We start from the raw sequence: 14448 nt of genomic DNA, 5'->3' as shown, positions 1-14448 counted from the left end.
CTTGCCACAGATGTTTTGTGAACAGGACACATAGCATTTTGGTTTGCCAGGTTTTAATGAAGTACTTTTAAGAAGGGATTCATTGGTCTCCCAGATTATAATTACATCATCCACATAATACTTAACACAAATTCTGATTTACTTGATAAAAGCAACTGAGAATTGGATTAATAATGAAAAATTCTGAATACATGTACATATTTCAATTTTACAACTGCATTTTAACCACTGTTTCACCCACAAATAGGATATGCCAGTTTTCCTTCCTGACAGGATGTTCGAAATGTATGATTTGGTGTCCTTCGATAATATCCACGTTTACACGTAAATTCAACAGTGTCATCTGTTTTAGAATAAAGTTTTTTATCACGTCTCCATTTTAACTGGATGTTATGTTTTTTCATAATTTCTTCTGAAATTACACATGCATCTGAATTTTAAAAAATAAACAAAAAACATTAAGTAGCATACAAATATTTTCCATAGAATTTCAGACTTTCAAGTAGAATCTTTTACACTGGTCCAGGATTTCATTCTCAAAATATTTTCTAAACCAACTCATTGAAAATCCATTATGTAGATTCCATCGTTTTAAACAATTAATGATATAAAAATGAGGTACTATGTTTAATTTAATAACTAACTGTTATAATAAAAGATTCATAATGTCACTATCACATTAAGAGCTTTTATTAAATAACCTTTCATTGCTATAGTTGCTTGAACAAGAATTTTTCAAACTTTATTTTCTCACATATTAATATTTGTTAGCCAAGCATTCAGTAGAATTGTTAATCCATACAAATTCTATTATAAACAGCAAAATATTATACCAATTACACTGATTTTCTCAGGATCCACGAGAAGATTAAAATATTTACCTAAGCATTTTGGTGGTTCTGACCACTCTCCATTCTGACATACTACGTATCTGTTTCCCTGAAGTTCATAGTAGGACTGGCATTGGTACTCAACTGTCGATCCTGGAGGATATACTGGTGCCGGGAATGAGGTAGTGTCTCCGTTGTCTATTGGTGGGGGAGGCCCACATTTTCCTTGAGAGTCTGAAAAATAATTTGATTCATTGAGAGACCAAAGACAAACACAGGTTAAAGAAAGTAAATAAAAGTATAGAACAATATGTAATAGACTTGTGATTTCTTATGACAGAAATGATTCACTGAGAAAAGTTTCATCACTTAAACTGAGAGTCACATTTTAAGCCCTTCCTTTCACCCCACATGAAAGCACACATAAGACATTAACAAATATGTCTGCTTTGCAGTATTCTGGTATTTAAAGATGTTTTCCTTAATGAATATATGCTAGAGAGATGGATAGCTAAGATAAACAAAGAAAGTTTCTTGGTCTTATATATTAAGCATACTGCAGTGGCTATTGAATCTCTGGTAATTTTTTTTTATTGATTTTCATTTTTATTACAAGAGAAACATCAGCTTTTTAAACAAAATTCAAAGAATTACAAATGTGTATAATGTGAAAGGGAATTTCTGGCTTCCTGTTCTGGACAAAATGAGATGGGAACATTTCTGCTTATTTATTTCTTCTGCTAAATATTCCCTCTGTTAACTAAAAATCCTGAACGTATTATAAAGACCAACATAAGAGGTTGTGAAGGGTGTAGAAAAGAAGTAGATCTTTTAGTGACCTTGGGCTTCAAGGAGTTACACTGCAGTGGGTTGTCTGAGTTTTCACTTTGCCTTGTATGTATCCTGGACTGGGCACTGAGACCACGACCCAGAAATGATCTCACGTTCAGGCAAAATTAACAAACAAAAAAAGAGTCCCAGGGAGACTCTGCTTCCTTCAGCCAAAGGCCCAGGAAAGGATCAGCCTAGCAAGAGAGAAACATTTTTTCACAGTACAGGACTCACTCTAGAAAAACACCATTGAGGAAACCTGAGACCAACCCTCTCCCCACCTTGATCAACAGGGGTCAAGTGTTCAGTCTAGACTTTCACCCACACTGGGAGGGAACAAGATACCTGTGCTTGTGCTTGGACTGCACCCCTGGGGTTTCACAATCTCCTGGAACCTGGGTCCCGCATCTCCCATAAAGGGGCTTTTGCGGATAGATGCTAAATTATTATTGTTGAAGGTGGGATACCAGGAGGAGTGTCTTACCCTGTATCTTGCTGACGTCGCTCTCTCCTTTGTGCTATCTTTGTTTATATTTTATAATTTTTTTCTTTTCTTTCTGTCTGGAGCTTCTGGTTTCTAATAATTTTATATACGTTCTCACTTTTAATTTCCTATTTAGGCAGATTTCTATGGCTTCTTTTCTTCTAGTGACTCAATCACATTACAATATTTTGGACGACTATATCTTTGGTTTCCAAGTGCTCATTTTTAAAATCACCTTTATTCAGATATGAATTACATACAATAAGATCCACACACATTAGCATGTGGGCCAATGATGTGACAATGTGTACACCTGTGTAACCACCCAACCAAACTAGAGACAGTTTTCGTCTTCCTTTAAAAGTCTGTGGTTTCCTTTCTACTCCACCTCCCCCAGCTCTCTTCCTCTAGGAAGCCCATGTTCTTTCTGTCTCTATAATTTTGCCTTCCTACAACTTTGTATGATGGATTCACACCGCATGCATTGTCTTACATCTGGCTGCTTTATTTCATCCAAAGTCAAACCCATTCTTCTATGTGGTGTCTTGCATCACTAGGTCACTCCTTTCCATTGTGGAGCAGGGTAGCTTTCTATGGATATAAAATATGTTTATCCATTTTATCCTCTGTTGAATGACTTTTGGAGTGTTTCCAGGTCGTGGCAGTTATGATTGAGCTATTTATGAACACTTGAACCCAAGTCTTTGAATGAACATATATTTACTAGTTCCTGATAAATACCTAAAAGTAAAATTGCTGGGCTATCTGATATGTGCTTGACTGAATCTACAAGAAACTACCATACTGGTTTTCAGGGTGATTGTGCCATCTTACATTCCCATTAGCAATGTGTAAGAGTTCCAGTTGATTCTCATCCTCACTAACAAGCAGGATGATCAGTATTTTTGTTGTTTTAAATTGAGGTATAGTTGGTTTCCAATATAGTGTTAGTTTCAGGCGTACAGCATGATGATTCAATAATTTTGCAGATTATACTCCCTTATAGGTTAAGACAATGACTATAATTCCCCGTGCTATACAGTATATCGTTGTCGCGTATCTGTTTTGTACATAGTAGTTTGTATCCCTGAATCCGACACCCCTAACTTGTCCCTCCTGACTTCCTTCTCCCCTTTGGTAACCACTAGTTTGTTTTCTATATCTGTGAGTATGTTTCTACTTTGCATATGCATTCAGTTGTATTATTTTTTAGATTCCACATATAAATGATATCATACAGAATTTGTCTTTTTCTGTCTGACGTATTTCACTAAGGATAACATTCTCTAAGTCCATGCATGTTGCCGCAAATGGCACTATTTCATTCTTTTTTACGGCTGAGTAGTATTCCATTGTATACATGCGATGGAAAGCACCTAAGCTGGTTGCCAAGGGAGCCACCTTGTGATGAGAAGGTTAGAAGATTCAGTCCCACACCCCTGACCTCCAGGGAGGGAAGAGGGACTGCAGATTGCATCAACTGCCGATGGCCAATGGGTTAGTCAATTTGCCCCTGTGATAAAGCCGCCATAAAAAAAGCAAAAGGATGGGATTTTGAGAGATTCCTAGCAGGTGAACATGTGGACGTGCTGGGAGAGTGGCCACTAGGAGGGCATGGAAACTCTGTGCCTTTCCATGTACCTAGCCCTGTGCATCGCTTCCATCTGCCTGTTGCTGAGTTATATTCCTTAAACTGGGAATCTGGTAAATCAAATATTTCTTTGAGTTCTATGAGCCACTCTAGCAAATTAATTGAACCTGAAGAGGAAGTCCCAGGAACCTCTAATGTATAGCCAGTAAACAGAAGCACAGATGACAAGCTGGACTTGTGATTGAATTCTGAAGGGGGCGGGGTGGGAGAGCAGTCAGCTTTCAGCAGAATTATCAATAGACTTATCCTAAGTTGAAGTAAAGTAAAAGCCATATGTGGTAACTGAAATTTTGAATTTTATAAATTTGGTTTTGCACACTTAATAAAGGCTAGTTTTCTTCTCTCCCTTTGTCTCCTTCCTTTGAATCATTCACTAACTTGCCAAATGACCTTGTCAGAATTAAACTGTGCTACCTTTTAAAGCATCATGAGAGAACCGTATTTTGACTTGCTTCTTTTGATGCATTGTTATATTATGTGAAATTATTAGGAATTATATTAAAAATTCTGCATATTTGAGAAGCAGCACAATACGTATTATCAAGTTTGTTGATTCTGATGAAAAAAATACACTGAAGAAACTATATAATGTGAGAATCATAGTTTTTCACTGTGCGCTTGGCTAGTGTTTTCTATTAGCACCTATATTTAATGTATGTAAGTAGACAAGATGATTTTCTAGAGATGATGCAGATATTTGCATGTCTACTTAGACACAGTTGGAACCCTGAAGCTGAAAAGGTGACAATAGTAGAAACAGCAATACTGCATATACTAACTACTGGTATCTCTCTAGAAAATATAAACGAATACAAGATCCCAGAGGACAGTGTTTTCCTTACAGCCACGACTGCATTTAGGAGGGGAGGACCAGCCATCTTCTGCACATGTAACGCTGCTGCAATTATTTGGGAGGCTATAGCCAGTGTCACACACAATTTGTACAGTTTCACCTTCCTGGCGTGTTTGTCCTGAAGATGCAGAATGACCATTTTCCACCCAAGGGAAAAAACACTGTCCTAAAAGCCAAAAGATGACAGATACAAATCTTGCAATGAAAGAGCATAACATTTTGCAAACTTCAGAAGAGAAATCAAGTGCAAAAATTTTGTTTCTTAAAAATTAAGCCATGCATGTAAAAAATTAAAATGCCATGCCAGTAATTAAGACTTGAAGATAGAAAACATTTACATTTGTCAAGCTACTTTCTATAAACAGCTTCTCACAACGAGCAATAATATAAGTCATCTTTGCTGGCCCCTCCGGTTCCCGCTGCTATGACTGTCCAGGCTCTGTGACACCTTCAGGCCGAGCCTCTCCACTCACTGAACACACTGGGTAATTCATCCGGACAATGAGGAGGGTGTTTACTCACTGAGACACTTTGGTCTTGGTGACCATCCTTCCTGTGTACAGATTATTCGATTCCAGAGTAATTGTGAAGGGGACACAAAGCTGTGATCACAGGTGTAGTAGAAATATTTCCCTATGTCAACTGGGAAGATTTGTTTATAACTGTTTTCATCATATATGGTTCCATGTTTTATCTCTGGAAAATCACACGTTCTTCCTTAAGAAAAGAAAGAGTATCCTACATTAATGAATAGCTCTACTTATGTTAATAATCCCATTGTTGAATTTATTACTCTATTTAGCTTAATTCTTCCACTTGCATTAGTGACCGAGATCTGGGACAATGTATAACTAAGAGTACATAGGTACTTGAGGAGCTCAGTATGTTTAAGTTCTTTGGAAGCATTTTCAAGATTAAAATCACACAGAAAAATGTAAACGCTGAGGAAGAGAACAAAAGTGGCTCTATGTAGTGAACCTCCCAGATCTAAGACGTTTGCTTCTGGAGGGATGGGAGGACTGTCTGTAGTTCTCCCTTCATTTCTTGTGCCTCTTCTTCCTGTGTCTTCCACAGAGATTCCCCAGCGTCTCAGCCCTTTCCATGCCTCCTCTCCCAGTCCACATCACATGTTGCACAGGAGACATGTACGAACAAATATACATTCGCATATGAATATATATATTCATATACATATAGTCATACATGTATATATGACTATGTCTAACCTTTCCAGTGAAGACAATTTGAATATAGAATATTCATAAAGGAAAAATACTAACAACAAAAAACCGCTAAGATATAATTACTAACTTGTGATGAATGTCCTCTAAAAATATGTATGCAAGAATTTAAATATACTTGAGTGGAAAATAGAAAAAGAATTTTTGATTATTACTGTACACTCAAAATGTGTAAGTATGATTGTATTTATTTGCTAGGGCTGCCATGCAAAGTACTATAGATGGGGAAGCTTAAAACAAAGAAATTTATTTTCTCACAATTCTAGAGGTGAGAGGTCCAAGATCAAGGTATCAGAAGGGCTGGTTTCTTCTGTGGCCTCTCTCCTTGGCTTGTAGATGACCGTCTTCTCCCTGTGTCTTCACGAGGTTTTCCCTTTATGTGTCTGTGTCCTAATTTCCTCCTCTGATGCTGACACCCGATTTATTGAATCAGAGCCCATCATAATGACCTCATTTTAACTTGATTACCTCTTTAAAGACCGTACCTTCATGTACAGACACATTCTGAGCTCCTGGGAGTTAGAACTTCAACATATGAATTTTGGAGGACAGAATTCAACCTGTGTCCGTCCACTAAATACACAAAGATGTTTCTGTTTACACACAGGTGTGCTTCCACAAAATGGCTCCCATTCTCTGTTGAAAAACCTTGGTGCAACTCAAGCTTACGGGGCTTTCAGCTCAAAGGTTACTTTTAGAAAGAGTTCACTGAATGAGAATAGTTTACATTGGACAGGAATCGTTGTTGTATTGTTACTGCTGTTGCTGATGAAAGAAATTGCCCAAATATAGACTTAAATAGCATACAAAACCAACCACGCAAAAAATTATTTAGATTCACCCTTCTTGTAAATTAAAAATAACAAATAGTGTTTCATATTCTAATCATAAATGGTGCAATGAGAAATCCTAAAGCATATTAGAGGTTTTGTTTACAATAACTTGGAAAGGAGATTTTGATTTTAAAAGAAATAAGACACTTTAAAAAGATATCATGATGAAGGATCCATAGAGTTGTAAAAGAATGAAATAAACAAAACTGTGTCAATAAAATCTTGATGTGTACATGTAAAATTAGAATTAATATACAAAAATAAAGTGCTCCTTAATTTAAAGATAAGTGAAAGGATCCACAATATTTGTTATGTTATAAGAGATAATTTTTGATATAGAACAATTGCATTCAGGTAAATTAATATAGAAAATTTCACTATAAATGTGAAAACACATCAGTGAACAATGTGCTAGGGTTAACGCTCTAAAAATTATTTATTAATTTATTTGCCCAACAATTACTTCTGACCTCAGAAATGTAAAGTAAAATTAATTGTCATTCCACTGGAATTAAGAATTTACTATACTTTTTGTTGAAATGGATATTTCTTTTAACCTGCTGTTTATTTTATTGAAATATTAACTTGATCATGATGTCAATGACTTTTAACAGCTGTATGAAGTTATAAGTAAAACACAGTAAACTAAATATATTTGAAATGCCTGATTGAATGAGTTTTGACATATGAATCCATAAAACTATCACCATATGCAAGATTATAAAGATATCCATCACTCCCAAATACTTCCTTGCATTAAAACTAAGCAACCTCCATCCATTTTGAAGTCAGAAGCTAGCCTGTGGCTTCTTTCCTAATGTTGTGTGAGCATATTCACTTATCTTTATAATCAGCGTTGAGAGTCCTTTCGCTGTGGAACTCAAAAAACAGAAAAAACATCATTTTTTTTCGTTTTCCCTTAAGAGAATATGAGATAATTTTCCTGTAAGGTTACACTCTATCATGATGACACAATACAGACAATTCCTATTAGTCTATCTTTAAAATATAAAGACAGGTGAAAGTAGATAAAACGTGGAGTTACATTCAAGAGGGAAGCTGAGTGTTCAGGGGTGTTTCCACTTACCTTGTGCATGAGCACAGGAAACCCACAGGGTGAGGATGACATTGAGTAGTAACAGCATGTTAGATATTCCCAAAGGCACGTTCATACAAATATTCCAGTTGTGTTGCTTGGTTGTTTAGCAGTTGATGTATCAAGTGTGACTCTGAACTTAAGGACATTACTATGGCTCTAGTTAACTGAGGTCACTTAGTAAATATCAAAGTTCAAACAGCTTTGCAAAATCCCTGAATTACGGTTAGTGGTTTCACAACAATTTCTTAAGTTCATTCCCTGATAAGTGCTTGCACAACCTTTTTGCGGGACAGTAATAGGCGGCGGGCTCCAGAAGTGATATAAAACACTAATTGTTAAAGTAAACACTTCTTTAAAATAGGTGGAGTTCTTTCTCAACCAGGTGAGTCATATGTGAATAACTCTGAGGCCATGTCACCATCACTTTCTCATGTCTTTTATTTACCTTCACCCAGCTTCTTTGCTTAGGGGTCTAGGAAAACCAACATGTATTTGGATCTTATTCTATCATCTGTATTCTCTTGTGCTTAGGGAAGCACTGATTCTTTTTTTTTAACTTATGTGGGATCACACTAGTGAGTACAAGAGTTTCAGCATATTCTTGGCATTAAATATTCTTTACTGTGCTTGAGGGACCTTCTTTTTTTTTTTTTTTTTTTTTTAAATATTCAGATGCACACAATGATATCCCTTTTGTTGTAGGACTATAACTCAAAAATCCTCACCTGGTCTTTCACTAACTTAATTACACTTATTCTCTATTTTATTTATATATGAATATTTATATAGTCAATTCTATTCAATGTAATGTAAAATACAATTCTTTAATATAAGAGAATTGCTTTCAAACAGATAATTAATATGGAAAATATAGTATTACTATAAAGGAAAAGAAAAACCAGTCAGAGATGTCAGAGAGTTGATGCATTGAAATTATTTATTTATTTTCTTAATATAGCTACAATAGTTTCAAAATATAAAATAATTTATTAATATATGTAATTAAGGCTTCCAGAATAGCAAAATAGCTTATATCAAGCTAAACTTTCTATGAATAAAAATTATTTGCTAACACAAATTATAACAATGACTGCTTGAGAGAGTAAAAGCTAGCAGAAAATAGAAAGTGTCCAACCTTTGAAAGAATGGAACCAAACTGTGAGATCCGTATTTACCCATTTTCTGAACTTAGAACACACTCACATACACATGGTGATGAGTGGTTGAGCTCCAGGAGGAAGCAAGAGTTTGTTTTTTGTGACAATTTAGAGACCTGTATGTGGGGCAGGCAGGACATCTGCCGTGTGAGAGGAGAAATCCATGAAGCCCCACCAGGGAAATTTGCGATAATCTTCACATTACTCCTTAAATTATCTACTAAATCCACATGAGTATTTACGGGCTGAAGTTCCAATATCAAATAAAATAAAATTCAAAAGAGGATTATCAGAGAATAATGAAGAGTATTTTATAATAATAAATAATTCAGATAATGTTGAATTCACCAAGGCAAAAGAAAAAGAGGCATGTAAGGACAGAGTAAAGCATAATTATGTAATGTTTAAAAATTAAGGATTCTACAAAAAAGGCTATTAGAAATAATATATACAAAACTTTATATAGAAACCAAAATTGAAAAATTATTATAAAGGGCACCATCTTTTATAAATAAAAACTGTATTAAGAAATACGTTTGACAAAATATTTAAAGAGAGCTACACTGAAAACTGCAAAACATTGCTGAGAAAAATATTAAAAGACAAATCAAGTAAGGAGAAGATGACGAACTTGGATTGGAACATTTAACATCATAAAGATGTCAATTTTTCCCAATTAGTTTATGTTTTGAACATGACCCAAGAAAAATTCTTTTAATTTTTGTGAATTCCAAAAATGTAGGCTATTGCTGCATTTCATTTGCTGTCATGTGAGCTCCTTGATCAGAAGCAATGATGTGTGGATTACCGCTATGTGGATAAGTGCACGGAGGGTTGATGTGGCAGAAGCTTGTGGGTAGGGAAGGCAAATCCATTCCCAGGCTGAGTATCTATTTCAGGAAGAACAAAACACAACCCCTTCCATGATGGAAGTGTCCAAAGTAATCAACCTGCCATCAGGTGGCTGGCTGATCACCCCAGGGATTGTGCCTCACCAAAAACTCATCTGGTTTCTGCTGCTAGGAGACGGGGCCCTCAGCAGTGGCTAATCACATAGGCTTTGGGGATAGGAAGTCCATGTTTCTGATCCCACAGATAACCTCCATTCCTATTACCATGGCCATTGTACATGACCCCACCAGGAAATGACAGCAGTGGCTGGGGACAGAGTTTGACTGGAATCCATCACAGAGGTCGCCCTATCCACTGGATCCATAAATCTGCATCTGCTGAGATCAGCCTTTGCTGAGCATCACATAGGATATAAATAGCCTCACCTTTTTTGCTCATCAGAGAGATCTATCCACATACCTCTTTTCATCTCCTTGTGACCAATTTTCCTACCAAAGTTCAGGACCCCATTCCTTCCTACTTGAACAGCAGACATCCCGTGTAGTTGGAAATTTAATTTGCACTGTAATCCACCTACTCGTAGGATCAGACTCTGGGTTTACTTTTCAGAGATCTCAGCTCTGGGGATACAGGAGATAAGGGTTTCTTTCAGGGTCAACAGAGAAACTTTAAGGGCATTTGCGCAGCATCTGAACTGTGGATTTGAATTCCTGAGCTCAACCTTTTCTTTCCCCACTTCGTCTCGTGCAATGAAGATCAACCAGTCAATCCAATTCTTCTCATTAGTTTGACAAAAATGCTCTACGATATCAAATACTTGCCACCCATAAATATGATTGGAAGTACCCAGTGTTGATATTTTGTGTATCTCTCTTGTCACATCATGCCACGGACTATCGGTGCCAGTGATGTTAAATATATCAGATTTGAGAATAAATTCCAGAAATCCCAGAAACAGGTTAGAAAATTTATCCTGAAGATGTTCTTTCTTTAGGATCTCTCATTACCAAAATCTGTAGTAGTCAAAGTTCTCTTTAGAGGAACAGAAACAATATCCTATATCAGTAAAACACACACACACGGGGAGTGACAGAGAGACAAACACGGATGTTGAGGTTTGTGATAAGGAATTGGCTCATGTGATTGGGCAGGCTGGCAAGTCTGGAACCTGCAGGGCAGGGAGCAGCCTGGAAACCCAGGAAGGGCATGTGTTGCAGTTTTGAGTTTGAAGGCCGTCTAGAGGCAGAGTTCCTCCTTTCTGGACGGAGCTCAATGTTTTCTCTTAAAGGCTTCAGCAGATTGGATGAAGTACACCCACATTACGGAAGGTGCTTTGCTTTGTTCAAAGTCTGTGAATAGATGCTAATCACGGCTTTAAAATGCCTTCACAGAAACATCTAGACTGATAGTTTGACCAGGCACCTGAGTAGTGTAGTCTAGCCAAGTTGACACAAAATTAACCAGCACAGTGATGACCTTGCATATTTAGTTCAGAAGATTCCTAACCGACTATGGAAGATCCACCTGATTTCTTCTTGCTGCTTGTAGTAAAATATGTGAGATAAGATGTAAATTGAAGGATGAACTGTCAAGCAAAAAGGAACCAGCATGAGATGATTTGAAAATTCTCAGCCTATCCACATAGCGTATTCACCAATCAAGGCCAGAGTGAGGCTGGATAATCCTTTGCTTAAAAGGTTAGGCATGTGACTTGAGATCCAAGCAATTGTCTCAGCCTAAGTCAGAAGAAACACTATTATCCAGGGAAGATCTGGAATGTACCCTCACGTCTGAGAGCTTGTACCTATTAGTGCACAAGAGACTGACAAGATTTTTGAGAATGTTATACTAACAGAAATGCTTGCAGCAGGGAATGAAAGGGGCAGGGATCATACAAATAAAGGAGGAAAGTCTCCAAAGATTGGGCGATGCATACGGAGGCCTGGGCCAACAGGGACTGTTTCAGCTGAGAAAGTGGGGTCACCTCCCTGGTGGTCCAAAAAGTTGGGGCTGCCACCCCAGGGGGCCCGAGGACAGAGCATGAATTTCACAGAGGAGTGTTCTCTGTTCTTGGAAACTAATGAGATTTCTCCTGCTGGGTTTTGGATTTCCTTGAGACCTGAGACCCCCTTTTTAAAATTTCTATTTCTCCATTTTATAATGGTAATATCTGTCCTATACCAGTCTTAACGTGTTATTTTGGAAGCATATTACTTGTTTTCTGGGCTCACAGGGTCGCACGTGAATAAGAATTTTGCCCAAGGATGGACCAGAAACTGAGTCTTCCCCATAACTGATTTAGAAGGTATTTAGATGAAATTTGGGCCTTAGAGTTGATACTGGAAAAGGTTAAAACTTTGGGGGATGTTGGGATTGGGTGAATATATTTTACATATGGGAAAGATAAAAATTTGAGAGGCCACAATGTGGATTGTTATGTGTTGAACAGTGTCCCTCAAAAGACTTTTTAGAGTCCTTACACCCAAGACTTAAAAGTATTACCTTATTTGGAATTAGGGTGTTTAAAAGATGTAATCAAGTGAAGATGAGGTCATTATGGTGGGCTCCAGTGAAATATGACTGATGTCCGTTTAAGAAGAAGAAAATACCAAGTAAAGACAAAGCACACAGAGAGAATATTTTGTGACCAGAGAGGCAAAGATTAGAATGATGCAGCTGCAAGCCAAGAAACACCCAGACTGATGGCCACTGCCAGAAGCTACAGAGCAGCAAAGAAAATTCTACCAGTTCTCAGAGAGAGCATGGTATAAAAAGCACAAATAGAAGCAAAAGGAAGCAAGTGCTATTGTTAGTCTTATGGGGGCCCCAATCCCATTTATAAGTGCTCCACCCTGAGGACTTCATTTAATCCTAATCACCTTCCAGAGATCGTACCTCTTAATCCTATCATATTAGGGGGTTTTGTTTCAACATTGGGATTTTGGGGGATGCATTCCATCTTCTTTCCAATATCAATAGCTCTTTGAAAAACAGCTAACTACAGTTCTCTTTCATGTGTATTGATACATTTACTATGTTGCCAAGTGCTACCTGAATTTAGGTCATAAATTGGTTAAAAGAGATTTGTAGTTAATGCAGCTCTCAAATGTATATTGATGATGATATGATAATATTGGAAACTGAAGAATAAGTATCAATGGTTTTATCTCCAGTAGTGAAACATATGACTAACAGAAGCTGGCCAATAAGAACAAAGGTCCAGGGACTTCCCTGGTGGCACAGTGATTAAGAATCTGCCTGCCAATGCAGGGGACACAGGTTCGAGCCCTGGTCCAGGAAGATCCCACCTGCCGTGGAGCAACTAAGCCCATGTGCCACAACTACTGAGCCTGTACTCTAGAGCCCGCACGCCACAACTACTGAGCCCGCATGCCACAACTACTGAAGTCCATGCGCCTGGAGCCCATGCTCCCCAACAAGAGAAGCCACCACAATGAGAAGCCTGTGCACCGCAATGAAGAGTAGCCCTGCTCAACGCAACTAGAGAAAGCCCGAGTGCATCAACAGAGACCTAATGCAACCAAACATAAATAAAAAATTTTTAAATAAAAGAAATGATCAAAGGACTATCCACTCACCATTTCATGGACACTTGGATTATTCCCAGTTTGTGGCTATTCATTCCAGAAAAGCAAAACTATAGGTTCAGAAGACGAATCAAGGGTCCCAGATGCTGGGGTTGGAAGGAGCAGATTGTCTGCACAGGAACCTCTTCACGTTATAGAACCGTCTATAGCTTGAGTAGATGGTGCTTGTGTAACTGAATGCGTTTGTCAGAACTCACTGAACTGTCTGCTTAAAAAGGGTAAGCTTTACAGAAGCTTCAAGATGGCGGAAGAGTAAGATGCGGAGATTACCTTCCTCCCCACAAATACAACAGAAATACATCTTCATGTGGAACAACTCCTACAGAACACCCACTGAACGCTGGCAGAAGACCTCAGACCTCCCAAAAGGCAAGAAACTCCCCACATAACTGGGTAGGGCAAAAGGAAAAAGAAAAAACAGAGACAAAGAATAGGGATGGGACCTGCACCAGTGGGAGGGAGCTGTGAGGGAGAAAAGGTGTCCACACACTAGGAAGCCCCTTCGCGGGCAGAGACTGTGGGTGGCAGAGGGGGGAAGCTTCGGAGCCACGGAGGAGAGCGCAGCCACAGGGGTGCAGAGGGCAAAGCGGAGAGATTCCCGCACAGAGGCTCGGCGCCGAGCAGCACTCACCAGCCCGAGAGGCTTGTCTGCTCCCACGCCGGGGCGGGCGGGGCTGGGAGCTGAGGCTCGGGCTGCGGTCGGATCGCAGGGAGAGGACTGGGGTTGGCGGCGTGAACACAGCCGGAAGGGGCTAGTGCGCCACAGCTAGCCGGGAGGGAGCCCGGGAGAGTCAGGAACTGCCGAAGAGGTAAGAGACCATTGTTTAGGGGTGCGCGAGGAGAGGGGATTCAGAGCAACACCTAAATGAGCTCCAGAGACAGGCGTGAGCCATGGCGATCAGCGCGGACCCCAGAGGTGGGCATGGGACGCTAAGGCTGCTGCTGCCGCCACCAAGAAGCCTGTGTGCGAGCACAGGTCACTCTCCACACCGCCCCTCCCAGGAGCCTG

At 38.8% G+C, this 14448-nt stretch overlaps 1 protein-coding gene across 2 annotated transcripts; it reads right to left on the bottom strand.

Annotated features, from left to right (window-relative positions):
- Positions 1-36: 36 nt before the first annotated feature.
- On the bottom strand, positions 37-7970 carry LOC137763071 (complement factor H-related protein 2-like). 2 transcript variants are annotated; one of them, XM_068541834.1, is made up of 5 exons: positions 7811-7970; positions 5172-5366; positions 4639-4815; positions 882-1064; positions 37-430 (listed from the first exon to the last, which is right to left on the bottom strand). In XM_068541834.1, exons 1-5 carry the CDS (start codon positions 7893-7895, stop codon positions 234-236), a joined length of 837 nt encoding a protein of 278 aa, XP_068397935.1. In that variant the 5' UTR covers positions 7896-7970; the 3' UTR covers positions 37-233. The 2 variants fall into 2 exon arrangements, with proteins under 2 accessions (XP_068397935.1, XP_068397936.1); XM_068541835.1 differs by lacking the exon at positions 4639-4815.
- Between the last annotated feature and the right edge of the window lie 6478 nt (positions 7971-14448).

Source organism: Eschrichtius robustus, chromosome 3 (genome assembly GCF_028021215.1).
Source record: "Eschrichtius robustus isolate mEscRob2 chromosome 3, mEscRob2.pri, whole genome shotgun sequence".
Classification (NCBI taxonomy): domain Eukaryota; kingdom Metazoa; phylum Chordata; class Mammalia; order Artiodactyla; family Eschrichtiidae; genus Eschrichtius; species Eschrichtius robustus.
The sequence above is the reverse complement of the archived record's forward strand: the minus strand, read 5'-3'. Positions and strand labels throughout refer to the sequence as shown.